Genomic DNA, 24,716 nt, shown 5'->3' with positions numbered 1-24,716 from the left:
TCATCAAGCTGGTGTTGATTAGGATGTCACCCACTGAGGACGAAGGTCGACGAACGTTGCTATTAACAACCAACACGTCTAAAAACCCTCTCTTTTCATATTCCCTCGTATATTTTGTAATGCATTCCATATGGCGCCCTTTTTCTTCTGTAGTGCACTACTTTGGACAAGGGCTCTGGTCAATAGGAGTGCACTATGTAGGAAATAGGGCACAATTTGAGTCAGCCCTGTGCCTGTGACAGCACCCTAGGGTTATTAGCTCTGACTATAGAGTCATGGACAGATTGGAATACATCTGTCTCCTCTCTCGTCCTCCTGCTCAACTGGATAGCAGCTGGTTAAATATGTACCTTGTCATCAATCCCATTCAGGCCCATAGTACCTGCCATATCTACATTCAGCCCTCCAAACCACACTAATCAATCAGCTGTACAGTACTTTGGATTTATTTACAATGCTAACACAAAACACAATGCTAACCCTAACCCGTACAGAGTTATTGTGGGAGATGAGCAGGAAATGGGGTGAATACTGAACCAGGGACTCTCAGTGGTGAAACAGAGTTTAAGGTCAGAGGCAGAACCAACATCTGCCACCATTCTCTTCTGTAAACAGTTTAACTAGACCAGTGGAGGCTGCTGAGGGGAGAACGGCTCATAATAAGGTCTGGAATGGAGTCAATGGAAACGGTATCAACTACATGGAAAACACGTGTTTGATGTGTTTGATACCGTTTCCACTGAAATCCATTCCAGATGTTATTATGAGCCGTTCTCCCCTCAGCAGCCTCCACTGGACTACATGTAGGTGTATTCTCAATCGTTTAATCATTCTTTATCATACTAGATTTGATCGGCAAGCGATGACAACACATGAAAATAATAGAACACACAGAATTTACAGAGACTCAGAAAAGTCTGGTAGTTGTCAGGTGAGATCTAATGGAGAGCTGATGTAAACATGTCTCTGTTTCCAAGCCTCTCTGGGCCTCCCTCCTCCATCCCTGATGGGCCTTGTGGCTGCATAGTGGCTGATGGCTGGGTAGATGATGGGCCTTGTGGCTGATGTTTGGGTAGATGATGGACCTTGTGGCTGCTGATGGCTGGATGCCCTCACACTGCTGCCTGCCCTGTTTTACAGCACTGCCAGATTATAGAGGCTGTTGCTCTGGAATCTGAGTTGTTGTCTGGTCTGAGTATGATCTGTTTGTGAATGCTGACCAGAGTCTTCCTCTCACCCTTGTAAATCATTAGCTTTTCACCATCAATTGTGTACTAGATTAGTGATAGTTTCTCATTTTGACACAGTTTCCACTCTCTCTCGCTCTGTTTCTGCCTCCTCCTTTATGAGTAAACGCAGATAGCTGTTGGTGTGACTGTTCCCTGCTGTTGGTGTGACTGTTCCCTGCTGTTGGTGTGACTGTTCCCTGCTATCTGCTGTTGGTGAGACTGTTCCCTGCTGTTGGTGTGACTGTTCCCTGCTGTTGGTGTGACTGTTCCCTGCTATCTGCTGTTGGTGAGACTGTTCACTGCTGTTGGTGTGACTGTTCCCTGCTGTTGGTGTGACTGTTCCCTGCTGTTGGTGTGACTGTTCCCTGCTATCTGCTGTTGGTGTGACTGTTCACTGCTGTTGGTGTGACTGTTCCCTGCTGTTGGTGTGACTGTTCCCTGCTGTTGGTGTGACTGTTCCCTGCTGTTGGTGTGACTGTTCCCTGCTGTTGGTGTGACTGTTCCCTGGTGTTGGTGAGACTGTTCCCTGCTGTTGGTGTGACTGTTCCCTGCTGTTGGTGTGACTGTTCCCTGGTGTTGGTGAGACTGTTCCCTGCTGTTGGTGTGACTGTTCCCTGCTGTTGGTGAGACTGTTCCCTGCTGTTGGTGAGACTGTTCACTGCTGTTGGTGTGACTGTTCCCTGCTGTTGGTGAGACTGTTCCCTGCTGTTGGTTCTGTGGTGTGACTGTTCCCTGCTGTTGGTGTGACTGTTCCCTGCTGTTGGTTCTGTGGTGTGACTGTTCCCTGCTGTTGGTTCTGTGGTGTGACTGTTCCCTGCTGTTGGTGAGACTGTTCACTGCTGTTGGTGTGACTGTTCCCTGCTGTTGGTGAGACTGTTCCCTGCTGTTGGTTCTGTGGTGAGACTGTTCCCTGCTGTTGGTATGACTGTTCCCTGCTGTTGGTTCTGTGGTGTGACTGTTCCCTGCTATCTGCTGTTGGTGAGACTGTTCCCTGCTGTTGGTGTGACTGTTCCCTGCTGTTGGTGTGACTGTTCCCTGCTGTTGGTGTGACTGTTCCCTGCTGTTGGTGTGACTGTTCACTGCTGTTGGTGTGACTGTTCCCTGCTGTTGGTGTGACTGTTCCCTGCTGTTGGTGTGACTGTTCCCTGCTGTTGGTGTGACTGTTCCCTGCTGTTGGTGTGACTGTTCCCTGCTGTTGGTGTGACTGTTCCCTGCTGTTGGTGAGACTGTTCCCTGCTGTTGGTGTGACTGTTCACTGCTGTTGGTGTGACTGTTCCCTGCTGTTGGTGTGACTGTTCCCTGCTGTTGGTGTGACTGTTCCCTGCTGTTGGTGTGACTGTTCCCTGCTGTTGGTTCTGTGGTGTGACTGTTCCCTGCTGTTGGTTCTGTGGTGTGACTGTTCCCTGCTGTTGGTTCTGTGGTGTGACTGTTCCCTGCTGTTGGTTCTGTGGTGTGACTGTTCCCTGCTGTTGGTTCTGTGGTGTGACTGTTCCCTGCTGTTGGTTCTGTGGTGTGACTGTTCCCTGCTGTTGGTTCTGTGGTGTGACTGTTCCCTGCTGTTGGTTCTGTGGTGTGACTGTTCACTGCTGTTGGTTCTGTGGTGTGACTGTTCCCTGCTATCTGCTGTTGGTTCTGCGGTGTGACTGTTCCCTGCTGTTGGTTCTGTGGTGTGACTGTTCCCTGCTATCTGCTGTTGGTGTGACTGTTCCCTGCTGTTGGTGTGACTGTTCCCTGCTGTTGGTGTGACTGTTCCCTGCTGTTGGTTCTGTGGTGTGACTGTTCCCTGCTGTTGGTTCTGTGGTGTGACTGTTCCCTGCTGTTGGTTCTGTGGTGTGACTGTTCCCTGCTGTTGGTTCTGTGGTGTGACTGTTCACTGCTGTTGGTTCTGTGGTGTGACTGTTCCCTGCTATCTGCTGTTGGTTCTGTGGTGTGACTGTTCCCTGCTATCTGCTGTTGGTTCTGTGGTGTGACTGTCCTGGACTGGTATTTTTACAGAATAATCGTTAGCTTACTGAAGTGAAAACAACAGAAATCAGACAGAAAAGTTGAAATAAAAGCTGTAGGCGAGTAACTCTGTGTTCTCTCTAACAATTAGAATGGATCCTCTGTAAGTACAATGGATCATGTTATCTGTATATTTCTCAGTAACACCTTACATTAGTAACAGCATGGAATAAGCAACAGTCCCAATTGCATTTGTGTAATAACAGAAAATGCTCAGCTCCGTTACTATGCTGGTACAATGCCGTTACTATATTAACTAGTATGTATCTGTGTCCTGTAACTATGTCCTGTCCAATATGTTTCCTCTCACTGACTTTGAGTGTTTTGTACTTTGAATGCTCTTTCTCACAACTGCTTATGTAAAATGGGCTTTTATAAATACATTTAATTGATTTGATTTGTCAAGTGTTTGATTTGATGTGTCAATGTATTGATTGATTGATTGATTGATTGTCTCGTTGCAGGGCATTGCGTTTGTCTCTCTGTTCTTTATCCTGGTTTCCATCACTACGTTCTGCCTGGAGACTCACGAGTACTTCAACGACCTGCAGAATCGCACGGAACACGTGGTGGTGGGGAACTACACTGAGGTGGTGATCTTGGTGGAGGTGAGAGAGATACTTAGATGTAAATAGGCTATGCGTAGTACTACTATATGTACAACAGAACGCGTGGTGGCGGTGGTGGGGAACCACACAGAGGAGGCCTCAGTAGAGAAAGGTAAGACAGAGGGATCCTCAATGTCAATAGACTGTGATCCTGTCCAGAATGTACCCAGAGCTGCTACCGCCCTTCGACTCTAGTGGAGATCTGAGAAGATTGGACAGATGAAAGCAATATGGTGTCCATTTCACTGTTTCTGGATAGCACCTAAACGTAATGGGCCTTTTTTCAATGCATTGTACTGTACTGTATTGTATTGTATTGTAATGTATTGTACTGTACTGTATTGTAATGTATTGTATTGTATTGTAGATGTATTATACTGCATTGTACTGTATTGTATTGTAATGTATTATACTGCATTGTACTGTATTGTATTGTATTGTATTGTAATGTAATGTATTATACTGCATTGTACTGTATTGTATTGTATTGTATTGTAATGTATTGTACTGTACTGTATTATATTGTATTGTATTGTATTGTAATGTATTGTACTGTACTGTATTATATTGTATTGTACTGTACTGTATTGTACTGTATTGAATTGTAATGTATTATACTGCATTGTACTGCATTGTACTGTACTGTATTGTATTGTAATGTATTGTATTGTATTGTATTGTAATGTATTATACTGCATTGTTCTGCATTGTACTGTACTGTATTGTAATGTATTATACTGCATTGTACTGTATTGTATTGTACTGTAATGTATTGTACTGCATTGTATTGCACTTGCACTGTAATGCACTTTTATTGTACTGTAGTGTACTGCATTGTATTGTACTGTAATGTATTGTACTGTATTGCACTGTATTGTACTGTATTGTACTGTAGTGTACTGCATTGTATTGTACTGCATTGTACTATATTGTATTGCATTGTCTTGTATTTTTGTATAATGGGAAAACGTTTATAAGCACATTTTAGTGACCAAATGAATTTCCCCTGATTGGATAATAGTTAATCTAATAGATAGATATATTATATACTTTAATGATCCCTGAATTTAAATTCAATAATATAATGTATAATCTAATCTATAATCTGATCTAATGTATAATCAAAGCTAATGTATAATCTAATCTATAATCTAATCTAATGTATAATCTAATGTATAATCTAATTTTATGTATAATCTAATCTAATGTATAATCTAATGTATAATCGAAGCAAATGTATAATCTAAGGTATAATCAAATCTAATGTATAATCTAATCTATAATCTGATCTAATGTATAATCGAAGCTAATGTATAATCTAATCTAATGTATAATGTAATCTATAATCTAATCTAATGTATAATCTAATTTAATGTATAATCTAATGTATAATCTAATATAATGTATAATCTAACCTAATGTATAATCTAATGTATAATCTAATCTAATGTATAATCTAATGTATAATCTAATCTAATGGTTAATATTATCTAATGTATAATCTAATGTATAATCAAATTTTATGTATAATCTAATGTATAATCTAATGTATAATCTAATCTAATGTATAATCTAACCTAATTTATAATCAAATCTATAATCTAATCTAATGGTTAATATTATCTAATGTATAATCTAATGTATAATCTAATTTTATGTATAATCTAATCTAATGTATAATCTAATGTATAATCTAATGTAATTTATAATCTAATATATAATCTAATCTAATGTATAATCTAATGTATAATCAAATGTATAATCTAATCTAATGTATAATCTGAATCTAATGTATAATCTAATCTATGAATCATAATCTAATGTATAATGTAATTATAATCTAATCTAATGTATAATCGAATGTATAATCGAATATATAATCTAATCTAATGTATAATCTAATTATAATATAATCTAATGTATAATCTAATGTATAATGTGATCTACTTTAGGTGGTGACCAAGCCCATTCTGACCATGGTGGAAGGCGTTTGTGTGGTCTGGTTTACCTTTGAGTTCTTCGTCCGTATCGTGTGCTGCCCCGACAAGCTGCTTTTCATCAAGAACATGTTAAACGTCATTGACTTCGTGGCCATCCTGCCCTTCTACCTGGAGATGGGTCTCAGCGGCCTGTCCTACTCTAAAGCAGCCACCGACATCCTGGGGTTTCTACGGGTAGTCCGCTTCGTCCGAATCCTCCGGATCTTCAAGCTGACCAGGCATTTCGTCGGTCTGAGGGTTCTTGGCCACACGTTGAGAGCCAGCGTCAACGAGTTCTGCCTGCTTATCGTTTTCCTGGCGTTGGGCATCCTCATCTTCGCCACGATGATCTACTACGCAGAGCGGATAGGGGCCCAACCAGACGACCCTCGCGGCTCCAACCACACCCACTTCAAAAACATCCCTATCTCCTTCTGGTGGGCCGTGGTCACCATGACCACCCTGGGCTACGGGGACATGTACCCCAAGACGTGGCTGGGCATGATAGTGGGCGCGCTGTGCGCCCTGGCGGGGGTGCTGACCATCGCCATGCCCGTGCCTGTTATAGTCAATAACTTTGGGATGTACTACTCCCTGGCCATGGCTAAACAGAAGCTGCCTAAGAAGAAGAAAGCACACAATCCGAACCCGGACGCTCCCACGGACACGGCCTCGTTCGGGAAGTCTGTGGCTACCTCTCCCAGGGACAGTACTCAGAGTGATACATGTCCACTGGCTGTAGAGGAGAATGTCAACAGGATCCGCTCAGGTCAGACCAATTCAAATTAGATTCTTCAAATACCAAAAAATTATACCATACTAATTTATTTAGACTAATGTTTTTTGAAGCATCGTTATGATATGCCATAGGTCACAATGATAAGTGGATGTTTAATTTATTCAAACCATCAACCATTCCAGCAACATTAAAACTCAGACCTCATTCAACCTTTTCAAACCACATCTCCCCTTACACATCACACTACAGCCACTTTATTCACGCTGAAACATTCATAGACGATTTTCATTGTGCACTTATCCCTTCACTAAATCCTTTTGGTGTCATAATGGTAAAGTCGTAAGTCGATGTATAATTGATTCAACCCATTCACACTCATAAGTCATTCAAACCTATTCAAACCTATTCAACTCACCCTTTTAAAACTCACACATTCAACTTAAACACATTACTAATGAACACATCACTACAGTATTGCAGTTCTTCACTGACATAAGGTATGATATGCTGTAGTATTTGTGGTGCTCTTTTACAACAGGGAGGCGGAAAAAAACCCATAATATACCTTTTACTGTAATCATATAGTATCATAGCTTTCCAGGTTTACTGTCCCTAGCCGCAAACACAGTAACACAACTTGATACAATCATGAATATACCCCTCCCAGATAATAAATACTTTTGTTAAATTCAGAGTCAGGTTTTTTTTTGTTTGCTCCACTATCAAAATACAGTATATTCATCGGTCTACATCACAAGGCCCAGTGCAGTCAAAAAATGTGATTTTCCTATATATTTCCACACTATGAGGTTGGAATAATACTGTGAAGACGTGATCATGATGATAATGCCCTTTCAGTGTAAGAGCTGTTTGTAAAGACTGCCTGAAATTGAATCCTGTTTTCGTGGGATGGAGTTTTGGCCTTCCATGGTGACATCATCGTGTGGTAAATTAGTTAATAGACCCTTTAAGAAAGCGAATTCCAAACCTCTCAGCCAATAACAGCACATTTTCTGTTTCCCCCTCCCCACTCAGGACACTCCCAGACAGTCCTGGCAAAATTCTTGCTTGAGAAATTGCCCTTTTCATTGAAAGAAATCCCAGTAAGGTACTTAATTGTTACCCAGAAATAATTTGATATTGAGGAAAAAATGGCTGCATTGGACCTTTAAATCATCTTCTTATAAGGTTGCTGCTGTCCAATAAATGAGTTTGCTCAAAATGGTGTTTTCCCGGTAAAATGACATTGTGTCTCAACCTTTCCCTAAGACCTGAAGAGGTGTTGATTAAAAGCTTTGTCATTTACTGTAAGCCCAGCCCTGTGTCTCTTACAGACCTTTATTCTATTTAACTAGGCAAGTCAGTTAAGAACAAATTCTTATTTATAATGACGGCCTACCCCGGCGACGTTGGGACAATTGTGCGCCGCCATATGGGGACTCCCAATTACATCCGGTTGTGATATATGCCTGGATTGGAACCAGGCTGTCTGTAGTGACTCCTCTAGCTCTAGAGATGCAGTGCCTTAGACCGCTGCACCACTCGGGAGCCCACTCGGGATCCTGGGTTTAAATACTACTCAAAACATGTGCAATAGTTTGATCGTTTGCTTCAGTCTGTCTGGAGTGCCAGATGGGCGGGGTTAGCAGTTTTTTTGAATATTTTATTGGATCCAATTTGCTTGGCATGCTCAATCAAGCCCAGTATTGCTGATCTAGCATCAGTTTTGCCAGTGTACTGTGCATTCGGAAAGTATTCAGACCTCTTCACTTTTTCCACGTTTTGTTACGTTGCAGCCTTATTCTAAAATGGATTTAATAAAACATTTTCCTCATCAATCTACACACAATACCCCATAATGACAAAGCAAAAACATGTTTTTAGATGTTTTTTGCAAATTTATTAAAAATAAAAAACAGAAATACCTTACTTTTTTTACCTTTATTTAACTAGGCAAGTTAGTTAAGAACAAATTCTTATTTTCAATGACGGCCTAGGAACAGTGGGTTAACTGCCTTGTTCAAGGGCAGAACGACAGATTTTTACCTTGTCAGCTCGGGGATTAGATCGTGGAACCTTTCGCTTACTAGTCCAACACTCTAACCACTAGGCTACCTGCCGCCCCAATACTTAAGTATTCAGATCCTTTACTCAGTACATTGTTGAAGCACCTTTGGCGGCGATTACAGCCTCGAGTCTTCTTGGGTATGACACTACAAGCTTGGCAAACCTGTATTTGGGGAGTTTCTCCCATTCTTCTCTGCAGATCCTCTCAAGCTCTGTCAGGTTGGATGGGGAGTGCCACTGCACAGCTATTTTCAGGTCTCTCCAGAGATGTTCGATCGGGTTCGAGTCCGGGCTCTGGCTGAGCCACTCAAGGACATTTAGAGACTTGACCCGAAGCCACTCCTGCGTTGTCTTGGCTGTGTGATTAGGGTCATTGTTCCGTTGGAAGGTGAACCTTCGCCAAGGCTGAGGTCCTGAGCGATCTGGAGCAGGTTTTCATCAAGGATCTCTCTGTACTTTGCTCCGTTCAGATTTCCCTCGATCCTGGTTAGTCTTCCAGTCCTTGCCACTGAAAAACATCCCCACAGCATGATGCTGCCACCACCATGCTTCACCGTAGGGATGGTGCCAGGTTTCTTCCAGACGTGATGCTTGGCATTCAGCCTAAAGTGTTCAATCTTGGTTTCATCAGACCAGAGAATCTTGTTTCTCTGGTCTGAGAGTCCTTTAGGTGCCTTTTGGCAAACTCCAAGCGGGCTGTCATGTGCCTTTTACTGAGGAGTGGCTTCCATCTGGCCACTCTACCATAAAGGCCTGCTTGGTGGAATGCTGCAGAGACGGTTGTCCTTCTGGAAGTTTCTCCAATCTCCACAGAGGAACTCTGGAGCTCTGGTCACCTCCCTAACCATGGCCCTTCTCGCCCGATGGTTCAGTTTGGCTGGGCAGCCAGCTCTAGGAAGCATCTTGGTGGTTCCAAACTTCTTCTGTTTAAGAATGATGGCGGTTACTGTGTTCTAGAGGACCTTCAATGCTGCAGACATTTTTTCGTACCCTTCCCCAGATCTGTGCCTCAACACAATCCTGTCTCGGAGCTCTACGGACAATTCCTTCGACCTCATGGCTTGGTTTTTGCTCTGACATGCACTGTCAACTGTGGGACCTTATATAGACAGGTGTGTGCCTTTCCAAATCATGTCCAATCAATTGAATTTACCACAGGTGGACTCCAATCAAGTTGTAGAAACATCTCAAGGATGATCAATGGAAACAGGATGCACCTGAGCTCAATTTCGAGTCTCATAGCATATGGTCAAAATACTTGTGTTTTTTATCATTATGGGGTATTGTGTGTAGATTCATGAGGAAAAAATGTTTACATTCCATTTTAAAATAAGTCTGTAACATAACAAAATGTGTAAAAAGTGAAGGGGTCTGAATCCTTTCTGAATGCACCGTACATGTTGTTCCCCCTGCTGCTATTGGACCAGGTCTCTCTTGGAAAAGAGCTGTTATCTCAATGAAAAAAACCTGTTTAAATAAAGGTTTTATAAAACACATGTAGATATGACTTCAGCTAACCTGTATATCATAATGGAAAAGATGACATGAACAGGGAGGACCTGATCCAAGATCTTACGCTTTATGAACCAATCTGTCCTCCTGTCAGACTCCAAGCAGAACGGAGACGCCAACTTGGCTCTGTCGTCGGATGAGGGGTGCAGCCTGACCCAGCCGCTGTCACCCAGCGAGAAGTGGAACCTACGGCACGCCCACGGTGACCGTCGAGAACACTCCCGGTCGGTCAGGGGGAACAAGACAAGCAAGAAAGAGGCAACCTGCTTCCTGCTCACCTCCGGAGACTTCTCCTGCTCTGGAGGAGAACACACCATAGTCACTGGTAGGTTGACCTGCATACAGGTACACAGGCACACACACACACACTCATTCTCTCTCTCTCTCTGAAACATGGGGCCCACCATTCGCAACCATAGGTCACATAACACACACAACACATAACTGTGAATACTGGACCGAATACTGGACCATGACAAAGGAGGCTGCAGGCTAGAGATCAATAGGTTGAAACCTAGACAACCATTATTCAGAACCCTCTTATCCTCCCCATGACAACCACTATACCCATTACAACCAGTACACCCATTACACCCGTGGCAACCATGACAACCATTACACCCATGACAACCAGTACACCCATGGCAACCACTACACCCATTACACCCGTGGCAACCATGACAACCATGACACCCATTACAACCAGTACACCCATTACAACCATGTGAGTGGATGTGGTGTCCACTAAGTTATCTAAGAGTGTTTGGATTTGTTGGTTACTGGTTGCTTTCTGGTATTCTTCTGTGCTGTTTTGGGCCCATCTGTATGAATTTCTGATGTTGTACAGCTTACTGGGCTGTGAATGTGTGGTTGTTTCCATGTCTGTTCTTTTGAGGAACAAGGTCATTTGGCTGTGATCAGACAGAGGTGTTAGTGGCTTGACGGTGAATGAGCTGAGAGAGAAGGGGTCAGTGTCTGTAATCATATAGTCTACTGTACTGTGGCCAAGAGGTGAGCAATAGGTGAATCTCCCCAAAGAGTCCCCCCGTAACCTACCATTGATAAAGTACAGACCCAGGCTTCTACAGAGCTGCAACAGATCACTTCCGTTGTTGTTGACGGTGCTGCCACTGTTGTTTCTATGGGGGAGATGAAGACAGTTAGAAACAGTATGGCCTGTAATAAAGCTGTCCCCTCTTGTGGTCATTAGATCAGGTAGTGTTCCTGTGTGTGCATTTGTGTCTCCACAGATGAGCACATTTCCCTGGTCCTGGAAATGGCACATCTCTTCCTGAAGGGTGGGGAGGATCTCCTCTGAGTAACATGGGGATTCTGAAGGCTGGGGATGATCTCCTCTGAGTAACATGGGGATTCTGAAGGGTGGGGAGGATCTCCTCTGAGTAACATGGGGATTCTGAAGGCTGGGGATGATCTCCTCTGAGTAACATGGGGATTCTGAAGGGTGGGGAGGATCTCCTCTGAGTAACATGGGGATTCTGAAGGGTGGGGATGATCTCCTCTGAGTAACATGGGGATTCTGAAGGCTGGGGAGGATCTCCTCTGAGTAACATGGGGATTCTGAAGGGTGGGGAGGATCTCCTCTGAGTAACATGGGGATTCTGAAGGGTGGGGAGGATCTCCTCTGAGTAACATGGGGATTCTGAAGGGTGGGGAGGATCTCCTCTGAGTAACATGGGGATTCTGAAGGGTGGGGAGGATCTCCTCTGAGTAACATGGGGATTCTGAAGGGTGGGGAGGATCTCCTCTGAGTAACATGGGGATTCTGAAGGGTGGGGAGGATCTCCTCTGAGTAACATGGGGATTCTGAAGGGTGGGGAGGATCTCCTCTGAGTAACATGGGGATTCTGAAGGCTGGGGAGGATCTCCTCTGAGTAACATGGGGATTCTGATGGGGGATATATACTGTACATTGCGCATATTAACCAAATGTGATATTTACCCATTTTGAGGGGATCAAATACATTTTGTAGTTCGGATTTGTACCAAATTATCAATCCTCCAGAGTCTCTGCCTCTATTGACAGATCTGTGTTTCTGTGATGCACAATTACCTCTCTGTAGCCTGTGGGAGAGTGACAGGATGATTACCTCTCTGTAGCATGTGGGACAGTGACAGCATGATTACCTCTCTGTAGCCTGTGGCACAGTGACAGCATGATTACCTCTCTGTAGCATGTGGGAGAGTGACAGCATGATTACCTCTCTGTAGCCTGTGGGAGAGTGACAGCATGATTACCTCTCTGTAACCTGTGGGAGAGTGACAGCATGATTACCTCTCTGTAGCCTGTGGGAGAGTGACAGCATGATTACCTCTCTGTAGCCTGTGGGAGAGTGACAGCATGATTACCTCTCTGTAGCCTGTGGGAGAGTGACAGCATGATTACCTCTCTGTAGCCTGTGGGAGAGTGACAGCATGATTACCTCTCTGTAACCTGTGGGACAGTGACAGCATGATTACCTCTCTGTAACCTGTGGGACAGTGACTGCATGATTACCTCTCTGTAGCCTGTGGAACAGTGACAGCATGATTACCCATCTGTAGCCTGTGGGACAGTGACAGAATGATTACCTCTCTGTAGCCTGTGGGACAGTGACAGAATGATTACCTCTCTGTAGCCTGTGGGATAGTGACAGCATGATTACCTCTCTGTAGCCTGTGGGACAGTGACAGCATGATTACCTCTCTGTAGCCTGTGGGAGAGTGACAGCATGATTACCTCTCTGTAGCCTGTGGGACAGTGACAGGATGATTACCTCTCTGTAGCCTGTGGGAGAGTGACAGCATGATTACCTCTCTGTAGCCTGTGGGACAGTGACAGCATGATTACCTCTCTGTAGCATGTGGGACAGTGACAGCATGATTACCTCTCTGTAGCCTGTGGAACAGTGACAGCATGATTACCTCTCTGTAGATTGTGGGACAGTGACAGCATGATTACCTCTCTGTAACCTGTGGGACAGTGACAGCATGATTACCTCTCTGTAGCCTGTGGGACAGTGACAGCATGATTACCTCTGTAGATTGTGGGACAGTGACAGCATGATTACCTCTCTGTAACCTGTGGGACAGTGACAGCATGATTACCTCTCTGTAGCCTGTGGGACAGTGACAGCATGATTACCTCTCTGTAGATTGTGGGACAGTGACAGCATGATTACCTCTCTGTAACCTGTGGGACAGTGACTGCATGATTACCTCTCTGTAGATTGTGGGACAGTGACAGCATGATTACCTCTCTGTAACCTGTGGGACAGGACTGCATGATTACCTCTCTGTAGCCTGTGGGACAGTGACAGCATGATTACCTCTCTGTAGCCTGTGGGAGTGTGACAGCATCACTCTGGAGGCCTGGAGGCTTGGAGGCCAGGAGGCCAGGAGGCTTGGAGGCCTGGAGGCTTTGAATGAGACACAACATATGTCAGAATATATTTACTAGTGTTTGAATTGTGATGGTATACCTTCTCAGGTGAATAGTTGACAACACAGCACAATGCTGTTTATGTTGTGGGTGTATGATTGTTTTTTTTATCATTTAAATGAACAGTTTGATTTGAAACAGGAGGCTTGGAGGCATTGGACCAGACAGACAAAGAGACAGAATAATTCCCTTCATTTCCAGCTAGCTGTCAGACTGGCAGCACTCATTCTCTGCTTGAATAGGCCTGCTGCTGCCTGAAACACACACACACACACACACACACACACACACACACACACACACATACACGCACACTGTGTAAAGCATATCATCGCATCACAGCTCCCCAAAGTCCCCAGAGCCTGGAGTGACAACCAGACTCTATATTTGGATGTAATGGATTCATTTCTCACATCCTGAACGAACCTTTTCCACCCCTTAGCATGCTGAATCGTATCTAGAGATGGTGTGTATCTGTGTGTGTGTGTTGTTTGTGTGTGTGTGTGTGTGGTGTGTGGTGTGGTGTGGTGTGGTGTGGTGTGGTGTGGTGTGGTGTGGTGTGGTGTGGTGTGTGGTGTGGTGTGGTGTGTGTGTGGTGTGTGTGTAGTGTAGTGTAGTGTAGTGTAGTGTAGTGTAGTGTAGTGTAGTGTAGTGTAGTGTGGTGTGGTGTGGTGTGGTGTGGTGTGGTGTGGTGTGGTGTGGTGTTTGTTCTGAGCTGTATACCTATGATATTGTCATGAGACCTCTGCCAAATCGTATTAGTACAGATGAGTGAGTCACCGAGGTAAAAGGGTTTTCAAAAAAAATTTCCCACACCGACCCGATTTCAGTGTTTTGTTTATAGCCTGGCCAAGCACGGTGGAAGGTGTTAAGTGGTAGAGACTCTAAACAGTGGTGGAACATCAAAGTGTTCCATTGTTTTTGGTTGATGTAATCCACAATCATTCTAGGACTATAATCAAGAGGGGGATGTGTTGTTCATGTGTGTGGACCTGCTGTGACAGACACATTGGATTTTCTTTATTTTATGCTTTATTTTATTCTTTATGCTTTAAGGTCTTCCCCCACGCCCCCTCTCTCTCTCTTGCTCTTTCTCTCCCCCCCACTCCCCCTCTCTCTCTCTCTTCCCACGCCCCCCTCTTTCTCTTTCTTTCCCCCCCAACCCCCAACCCCCTCTCTCTCTCCCCACGCCCCCTCTCTCTCTTTCTCTCCCCCCCACTCCCTCCTCTCTCTCTCTTCCCACACCCCCTCTCCCTCTCTCTCTTTCTCTTTCTCCCCCCCACTCCCCCTCTCTCTCTCTCTTCCCACGCCCCCCTCTTTCTCTTTCTCCCCCCCCACTACCCCCCCCTCTCTCTCTCCCCACGCCCCCTCTCTATCTTTCTCTCACCCCACTCCCCCCTCTGTCTCTTTCTGTCTTCCCCCACACCCCCTCTTTCCCGTGTGGCTCAGTTGGTAGAGCATGGTGTTTGCAACGCTAGGGTTGTGGGTTCGATTCCCACGGGGGACCAGTACAGACAAAAAATGTATGAAATGTATGCAATCACTACTGTAAGTCGCTCTGGATAAGAGCGTCTGCTAAATGACTAAAATGTAAATGTCTTAACTTTGGCCTTATGATTGGAAAGAATTTGTGGTAGAACTGCCCTCAGAACGAGATTGAATAAGGAAAACTAGCCTTGACCTCTCAGTGAGAAGCCTTGTGATTCTTCTTGTCCCCTACCTGTCTGACATGCCAGAGCCAAAGAGAGAGAGAGAGAGGCAGAGACAGAGAGATAATGAGAGAGAGAGAGAGAGACAGAGCAGAGACATACAGAGAGATAGATAATGAGAAAGAGAGAGAGGGAGACAGAGCAGAGACAGACAGAGAGAGAGAGAGAGAAAGAGATAGAGAGAGAGAGATAATGAGAACGAGAGAGAGAGAGACAGAGCAGAGACAGACAGAGAGACAAAGCAGAGACAGACAGAGAGAGACAGACAGACAGATCCATGGAGAGGAATGAGGAGATCAATACAGGGAGGAAAGTCTTGACTGGGATCTGGATGTCTCTCCATCAACATAACACTACAGAGGCTGCTCTGTAATCTAAACACAACCCAATGCTCCAAGCATTACTCGGTCGCAGGGCCGGTCCTAGCCTTTTGGGGGCCCTAAGCGAGATTTGGTTGCCCCCCCCCCAAAAAAAACCTTGCAGCAAATCATTTTAGTTAAACCCTCTTGACAGAGGAGAGAAAAATGTTTGGTTTAAAATAACATTTCCTGCAATTCTACACATGTTGACATGGGGCATAGAGAAAATGTTGCAGTTTTATAACAAATGTCATGCAATTCTACACATTTTGCAATAGGGCAGAGAAAAAAAAGTTGCAGTTTTACAGCTAAATACATTTTTTGCAGTTTTAAAGTTAATTTCTACACAATTTGGCAAATCAATGGGGTATCCCTGGAGGTCAGGGCCCCTGGGCACATACCCCGCGTTCCCGGTCGGTATTTGACCATGATTACTACAAGACTAACTACCAATCTAAACAAAAAAAAATAAGCTGACATAGCTAATTTAGACGTGACTAAAATGATAAATTACACCTTGTGCATTATCACTATTGTTACTTTCAATAGTTGAGACACTGACTGAGTTTTTATAATAACTGGTTGAGGGCCTGTCATGGCAAATAGGGTCTCCCTGCCAAAAAGTGTCGTTGCTATATCAACGGTGTGATGAGCTAATGCGTAGAGATCATTACAGCCAAAATTACATTATTTTCATCCCAGCTATGTAAACAACGTTTTTGAAATAATTATTTTCATTACATAGCCGGGCAGAATTTGGCATGTTCTAGCAACGGCCCTAGCAACGAACGCTAGTAGCTTCTCCAATCCCATTGTGACGCAGGGGGGACACTATTTGGCAGGGGGACACTATTTGACAGGGGGACACTATTTGACAGGGGGACACTATTTGGCAGGGGGACACTATTTGACAGGGGGACACTATTTGACAGGGGGACACTATTTGGCAGGGGGACACTATTTGGCAGGGGGACACTATTTGACAAGGGGACACTATTTGGCAGGGGGACACTATTTGGCAGGGGGACACTATTTGACAGGGGGACACTATTTGGCAGGGGGACACTATTTGACAGGGGGACACTATTTGGCAGGGGGACACTATTTGACAGGGGGACACTATTTGGCAGGGGGACACTATTTGGCAGGGGGACACTATTTGGCAGGGGGACACTTTTTGACAGGGGGACACTATTTGGCATTACAGGCCGGGGGCTTATGTTGCTTATGCCGGCCCTGCTGGGTCATGCTCATTAGGTCATCACTCAGCAGAAAATGTTAAAATATATTTTTTTTAAAGAGCGTTTCTTATTGGTATAGTCTCTTCCTGTTTTAGACTGTTTTCTGCCATTTGATGCCTAATGAACACAACCCTGCTCTGGATGGCCCTATTTAGGTGGTAGAGGTTGTCCGGTAATTATAAGAACAGAGAATGTTTTCTCTATAACTTACTTGGTTAAATAAATGCAATAAGGTGGCTGATCTAACTCATTGTTCAGTTAAAACTAGCAGCAACAATAGCAGTAGTAAACGTTCCATAGGTAATGGCAGCTTGTGTTGTCAACTACAAGGATGAAGTGGTGCGTTGATGGATTTGCTCGTCTCTTTGTCTCCCGAGAGACAGCATGGTAAAGACAGGAGCCCACTGAAACAATCTTTGCTCTACCACCATCTCAGAGAGAAAGAGAGAGGAGAGAGAGAAAGCAAGAGAGAGAGAGACGGAGAAGGAGAGAGAGAGACGGAGAAGGAGAGAGAGAGAGAGACGGAGAAGGAGCGCGAGACGGAGAAGGAGCGAGAGAGAGAGAGACGGAGAAGGAGCGAGATAGAGAGACGGAGAAGGAGCGAGAGAGAGAGAAGGAGCGAGAGAGAGAGACGGAGAAGGAGCGAGAGAGAGAGAGAAGGAGCGAGAGAGAGAGATGGAGAATGAGAGAGAGAGAGACGGAGAATGAGAGAGAGAGAAGGAGAGAGAGAGAGACGGAGAAGGAGCAAGAGAGAGAGAGACGTAGAAGGAGAGAGAGAGAAACGGAGAAGGAGAGAGAGAGAGAGACGGAGAAGGAGAGAGAGAGAGACAGAGAAGGAGCGAGAGAGAGAGATGGAGAAGGAGCGAGAGAGAGAGACGTAGAAGGAGAGAGAGAGAGAGAAACGGAGAAGGAGAGAGAGAGACGGAGAAGGAGAGAGAGAGAGAGAAGGAGAGAGAGAGAGAGAGAGAGAGACGGAGAAGGAGAGAGAGAGAGACAGAGAAGGAGAGAGAGAAAGAGACGGAGAAGGAGAGAGAGAGCGAGAGAGAGAGAGAGAGAGAGAGAGAGAGAGAGAGAGAGAGAGAGAGCAAGAGGGGGAGAGGCTAAAAGGAGAGCGGTAATTCAATACATCAGCTCTGTATCTGGTGAGTATGAGAGTATTAACATCCCAGCCTATTAAAGGGGAATATAAGACATGTGCTTTCATATTTTAGTGTACATTAGCTGCAGGGAGACTGGGGCTGCAGGTAATGGGGGGCCATTTGGGATCCAGCTAGGAGGTCTGGGATATACACTGCAGCATTACAATACTATTATAAATCAATTCATTAGATCAGAATTCACTGTCTGCTACCAAAATAGTCACATGTAGTATACAGAAGTGGCTTTCTATGTGAATGTATCAGTTTTACATCTGAGCGCTCCCTAACCGCTTCTGCTCACAAAACCTGGGTTCAAACACTATGCAAAACAATTCAAAATAATTAAGCTTGGCTTGATTGAGTTTGCCTGGCGAAGTGGAGCCAATAGAGGGATCCCTAAACCCCGCACATCTGGGATTCCTGGCAGGCTTATGCAAACGCTCAACGAATTTGAAAGATTTCAAAGTATTCAGTATTTGAACCCAGGTCTTGTCTGCTCTGCTCTCAGGGTTGTGTTATGGCCATAGTGTAAAGAGCCGGGCTAATGCCTCTGTCTGTATCAAGCAGACAGGGAACAGGGAACAGGGAACAGGGTCTGGATAATATGTCTGGGGAGGGGGCATTATGTCAGAGAGAAACACAAGGACAGAAGAACAAGGTATAGATGGATATTAAGACTGGCAAAGTACCTATTGCTGTTTAGGCATCACTGAAACGCTGGAATCAAATGTCCCCAATATAATATCCAACACTTCAAACATTTGGCAAATGCTCTAAGCATCCGGAAAAGCGCTATATAAATCCTATCAATTATTCTTAATGTCATTAAAGCTATAATCCTTAATTGAAACAATAACAAAGCAGATATCCCACCTCTGTTTTGGTTAAAAGCTGAGGGATGGGCCTGGAGAAATACAACCACTCTCAGATTAATAGATAGAGCTATGGATGCAAGGACTGACCATCCCTGATATCAACATTATAGTTTTAACCATGTTATGAGGCTATACAGGACTGACCATCCATGATATCAACATTATTGTTTTAACTATGTTATGAGGCTATACAGGACTGACCATCCATGATATCAACATTATAGTTTTAACCATGTTATGAGGCTATACAGGACTGACCATCCATGATATCAACATTATAGTTTTAACCATGTTATGAGGCTATACAGGACTGACCATCCATGATATCAACATTATAGTTTTAACCATGTTATGAGGCTATACAGGACTGACCATCCATGATATCAACATTATAGTTTTAACCATGTTATGAGGCTATACAGGACTGACCATCCATGATATCAACATTATAGTTTTAACCATGTTATGAGGCTATACAGGACTGACCATCCATGATATCAACATTATAGTTATAACCATGTTATGAGGCTATACAGGACTGACCATCCATGATATCAACATTATAGTTTTAACCATGTTATGAGGCTATATAGGACTGACCATCCATGATATCAACATTATAGTTTTAACCATGTTATGAGGCTATACAGGACTGACCATCCATGATATCAACATTATAGTTTTAACCATGTTATGAGGCTATACAGGACTGACCATCCATGATATCAACATTATAGTTTTAACCATGTTATGAGGCTATACAGGACTGACCATCCATGATATCAACATTATAGTTTTAACCATGTTATGAGGCTATACAGGACTGACCATCCATGATATCAACATTATAGTTTTAACCATGTTATGAGGCTATACAGGACTGACCATCCATGATATCAACATTATAGTTTTAACCATGTTATGAGGCTATACAGGACTGACCATCCATGATATCAACATTATAGTTTTAACCATGTTATGAGGCTATACAGGACTGACCATCCATGATATCAACATTATAGTTTTAACCATGTTATGAGGCTATACAGGACTGACCATCCATGATATCAACATTATAGTTTTAACCATGTTATGAGGCTATACAGGACTGACCATCCATGATATCAACATTATAGTTTTAACCATGTTATGAGGCTATACAGGACTGACCATCCATGATATCAACATTGTAGTTTTAACCATGTTATGAGGCTATACAGGACTGACCATCCATGATATCAACATTATAGTTTTAACCATGTTATGAGGCTATACAGGACTGACCATCCATTATATCAACATTATAGTTATAACCATGTTATGAGGCTATACAGGACTGACCATCCATGATATCAACATTATAGTTTTAACCATGTTATGAGGCTATACAGGACTGACCATCCATGATATCAACATTATAGTTTTAACCATGTTATGAGGCTATACAGGACTGACCATCCATGATATCAACATTATAGTTTTAACCATGTTATGAGGCTATACAGGACTGACCATCCATTATATCAACATTATAGTTTTAACCATGTTATGAGGCTATACAGGACTGACCATCCATGATATCAACATTATAGTTTTAACCATGTTATGAGGCTATACATGACTGACCATCCATGATATCAACATTATAGTTTTAACCATGTTATGAGGCTATACAGGACTGACCATCCATGATATCAACATTGTAGTTTTAACCATGTTATGAGGCTATACTTTGTTTGTTTACATGTACATTATTTATAAACATTGGAGTAAAACAAGCTTATATGTTGGGTTCTGATGGGGTACAACAGTTGAACTGAGCTCATGAGGCATTTATAAATAATATTCTTCAAGAATGAATTGGTACGTATCATTAATGAATGAATTCCTCCAACCCCATTAAAACCTCATTGACTCAATGATCTGACAACCACCTGCTAATTTCCTCACGTCCATGACATGACTCTCTAATGGTGTGGCAGACCATTCAACTGCCACTAAGCTGTTGACAGGTAGAAATAGCTATAGCGTCAGCCACAAATAATGTTTTTTGACATATTACAATGTGTTATTACCTCAGAGAATGGCTTATGGCAGATGATGATATACTTTTTAGCCATAGAGATCCATGTGCTTTTCCCCTTAAACCAATCCATAGGAACTTAGGGTGAGCTTTATCATTCACAGAGTCTGACTGTTCATCTTGATAGTCACCAAATAGGAATAATGGTCAAGACTGTCATAGCCTGAAGCTTCTGCTTCCACTGGACTCTCTCTCTCTCTCTCTCTCTCTCTCTCTCTCTCTCTGTCTCTCTCTCTCTCTCTCTCTCTCTCTCTCTCTCTCTCTCTCTCTCTCTCTCTGTCTCTCTCTCTCTCTCTCTCTCTCTCTCTCTCTCTCTCTCTCTCTGTCTCTCTCTCTCTCTCTCTCTCTCTCTCTCTCTGTCTCTCTCTCTCTCTCCCTCTCTCTCTCTCTCTCTCTCTCTCTCTCTCTCTTCCACTGAAATCCATTCCAGATGTTATTATGAGCCGTTCTCCCCTCAGCAGCCTCCACTGGCTAAATTACAGTCAGTGTGTAGTCTAGTCCTCATGAATCCAAGTATCTTGTATGTATTCAATGCCTTTTCGCTAAGGATTTCTGGTGCTATCGAATATAGGATATTTGTCTCAAAGGCCCAATCTTGAATGAACGTTATATCTTCCTACAGCCTTTCATACAGTGCTGTTGCGGTTGCCAAACTCTTCCACCATTGTCATACCATATATACACATAGAGAACATTGGTTTGACTGTCCTGTCTCTAATGTTTGTTTCTCTGATACAGAAAGCTGTACAGACATCACGGCAGCTACTGGGATCTACACCCATCCAGAAATCACCACTCTGAGCTGAAGAAACCAATTTGGATTGATGAAGGACAAGTGGTCGTGAACCAGGGTGCATGGGGCGAAGCTTCACATTTAGGCCCCTCCCCTCCTTCTCTAACTAACGTGAAGGTTCCGGAAGGTTCCGGAAGGTTCCAGAAGAAGAACACTTGTCTTTCTGTCGAGTACAAAGTAACCAAACTCCGCGGTAGAATCCTTCTATCTGATGCTTTAGAAGATATAGTTATGTATTTACACACATCTGTCTGTTTCCAAGCATTTAGCATGTATTGTATTGCATGATCTAGCACTATATAATGTACCTTGAGAAAATAACATCAGTGAAGTTAATGTTAAGGGACAAATCTAAAGTTGAGGAGTGTTTTGAATATCTCTGATGTTAATACTCTTGAGTTTCAATCAAACATCAATATTTCCAAATGGTGTTTTCAAGAAATTGCTACTATGGCATTTGCTGATTTTGTTTTAAAAGTGTACAATACACTATACGATCAGTTCATAGTACTTGTGAAGAATCCTGAGACCAGAAACCATATGATGTTTCAGAAGAAAAAAAAATGGTAGTCTTTCATCAATGAAGCATAATTGGTAAATATTGACTAACTAAAATACAACAAAAATGTGAGTTGCATTGTTGCATTGTTGCATTGTTAAGGAAAAGTGACTGTGAACAAATTCCAGTAGGATTAGAACTACGAGTCGTTGTTCCAAGCTAACTGACTCCCAACAAAAATATAGTCCAGCTTTGTTTTGATTTAAACATGACAGTAAATGGCCATCCCGAGTGATGCAGCGGACTAAGGCACTGCATCGCAGTGTTGCAGCATCACTACAGCCTGGGGTTCGCTTTAGTTGGCTCATCGCGCTTTAGCGACTCCTTGTGGAGGGCCGGGCGCCTGCAGGCTGACTTCGGTCCTCTGTAGAACAGTGTTTCCTCTGACACATTGGTGCGAGCGGGTGTTAAGGAGCGTGGCGGATGTTAAGAAGCACGCCTTGGCGGGTCATGTTTCAGAGGATGCATGACTCGACCTTCTCCTCTCCTGAGCCCGTCGGGGAGTTGCAGCAAAGAGACAAGATTGTAATCACCAAATTGGGGAGAAAAAGTGGGTAAAAAATACAAAAAAAACAAAGTATCATGCAATTCCTATAGAAAGAATTTTTAAAAATGTCATGTATATCTATTACAGTACAGTACATGAACAGTTCTGTTTCAGGAAGAAGAGAGTCAACATGCAGACAGTAGTAGCAATAGCAGCATGTGACTATTAAAGTTCACGCTACTGTTCACAAACAAAGTGTCTTTAAATCCTTATACAAAAAAAGGAGAAAAACTAATGTAAAAATTTTCAAATGCCTTGAGAGACCAGATGCAGTCAGACAGTAGTCAAGAGGGTAGCATGTGACTGAAGAAGCTCATACTACTTGTCTTTTCGCAAATAATGTGTCTTGGAAATCCTTGTATAAATGATATATAAATGCTATTGTATTTCCATTAGCTGTGTTCCATCAATACATTCGCTGGTTGAAAGGGGACCAAACTCTGGGCGGCCATATTAGTTAAAAATAGATTATATCAACATCATCATTAGTAAATGTATCATCAACATCGTTAGTAAATGCAATGTTAAGAAGCATAGCAACACATACTGTGGCGTCATCCATACATTCTAGTCGTGCCTAATGACAAAGTGATGGAGCTTAATGTGTTATGGAGTAACTTGATGAGGTTTATATTTGTTCCTAAAACGGATTATCTTGGTTCTTTTAAGATCTTGGTTATTTTAAGAGCTTGGTTGTTGGAGATCTTGCTTGTTGGAGATCTTGGTTGTTTATACATGTTGCCAAGGGGAAAGAAATGGCTGCATCTCAAATGAAATGTCTGCATCTCAAGTGGTGCCCTATTCCCTATGTAGGCTCTGGTCAAAGATAGTGCACTACATAAGGGATAGGGAGCATATTTGGGACTGAGACAAATAGAGTATGGTTACTTTCACATGATGTCTTAATATATTTCTCTTGGTCGACCGTAGTTGCCTTATGTTTATTATAAAACAGTTACGTTTTATTTTAATGTATTTTTATTTATATCTCAACCCTATTTTAACTCCTCTGACACAAAAGTCTGTATATAAAAGCATAGTTGTATGTAGCACAGTATAGGCTTAGTGACTCATTATCCTGTAGAAAACCCCTCTAGAAATGGATTAGCTGCACAGTTACTATTAATACACTCAATTATTATTTGTTTATTAAAAAATAAAATGATTTTATTTGGATAATTTAACTGTTTAATTAACTTATACAGCCTCTTTTTCCCCTTTCACTGTTGTGTTTTAGCTGGGATGAACTGAAACTCAGCTATATGAATCTGAGCTGGTTTTTCCATACAATTCCAATGATTCTATGGTTTTCAGTCTAATTCTCTGTGTTTCTTTCTGGGGTGCCGTTTGGAAAGTTGAACAGTCATTTTGGCAATGAAACACAGTGAAAGATGTCAGATGTTGTGTGTGTAAAGCAATGCAGTTGATATATTGTATCATGTAGGCATGTGTTTCTATACAGCAATACAAATAAAACACATTTCCCTATGATAAAAGATAACTGTCTCTCTTGTCCGTCTGTCCGTCCGTCTACCTACATACTGTCATGACGTGCCCTTGAGGGGAGGATCATAGCCTCTCTCTCTCTCTCTCTCTCTCTCTCTCTCTCTCTCTCTCTCTCTCTCTCTCTCTCTCTCTCTCTCTCTCTCTCTCTCTCTCTCTCTCTCTCTCGTTTTATGACGGTTGTAAACACTCTACTTCTGGGGCTGTAGTATTGAGATTGGAATGTGTGACTGTGGGACACAGAGAGCGACTTGGCCAAACTTTAACATCAAGAGGTTGAATGATGAGACAGTATTTCTGTAAATCAGATGGAATGGTCGGTGGGAAATCA

The 24,716-nt window shown here is 43.1% G+C and overlaps 1 protein-coding gene across 1 annotated transcript in view; it reads left to right on the top strand.

Annotated features, from left to right (window-relative positions):
• The window catches only part of LOC106572844 (voltage-gated potassium channel KCNC1), a 52,536-nt gene extending 28,153 nt beyond the window's left edge, over positions 1 to 24,383 (top strand). The window contains exons 2-5 of the mRNA XM_045696455.2: positions 3,698 to 3,841; positions 5,794 to 6,589; positions 10,233 to 10,463; positions 21,722 to 24,383. Of these exons, the coding sequence (XP_045552411.1) occupies positions 3,698 to 3,841; positions 5,794 to 6,589; positions 10,233 to 10,463; positions 21,722 to 21,789 (1,239 nt within the window). The 3' untranslated portion in view covers positions 21,790 to 24,383. The remainder of the gene's footprint in view (positions 1 to 3,697; positions 3,842 to 5,793; positions 6,590 to 10,232; positions 10,464 to 21,721) is intronic.
• The last annotated feature ends 333 nt before the right edge of the window (positions 24,384 to 24,716 follow it).

This window comes from Salmo salar, chromosome 15 (genome assembly GCF_965601325.2).
Source record: "Salmo salar chromosome 15, fSalSal1, whole genome shotgun sequence".
NCBI classification, from domain to species: domain Eukaryota; kingdom Metazoa; phylum Chordata; class Actinopteri; order Salmoniformes; family Salmonidae; genus Salmo; species Salmo salar.
This window is presented reverse-complemented; position numbering and strand designations above follow the sequence as displayed.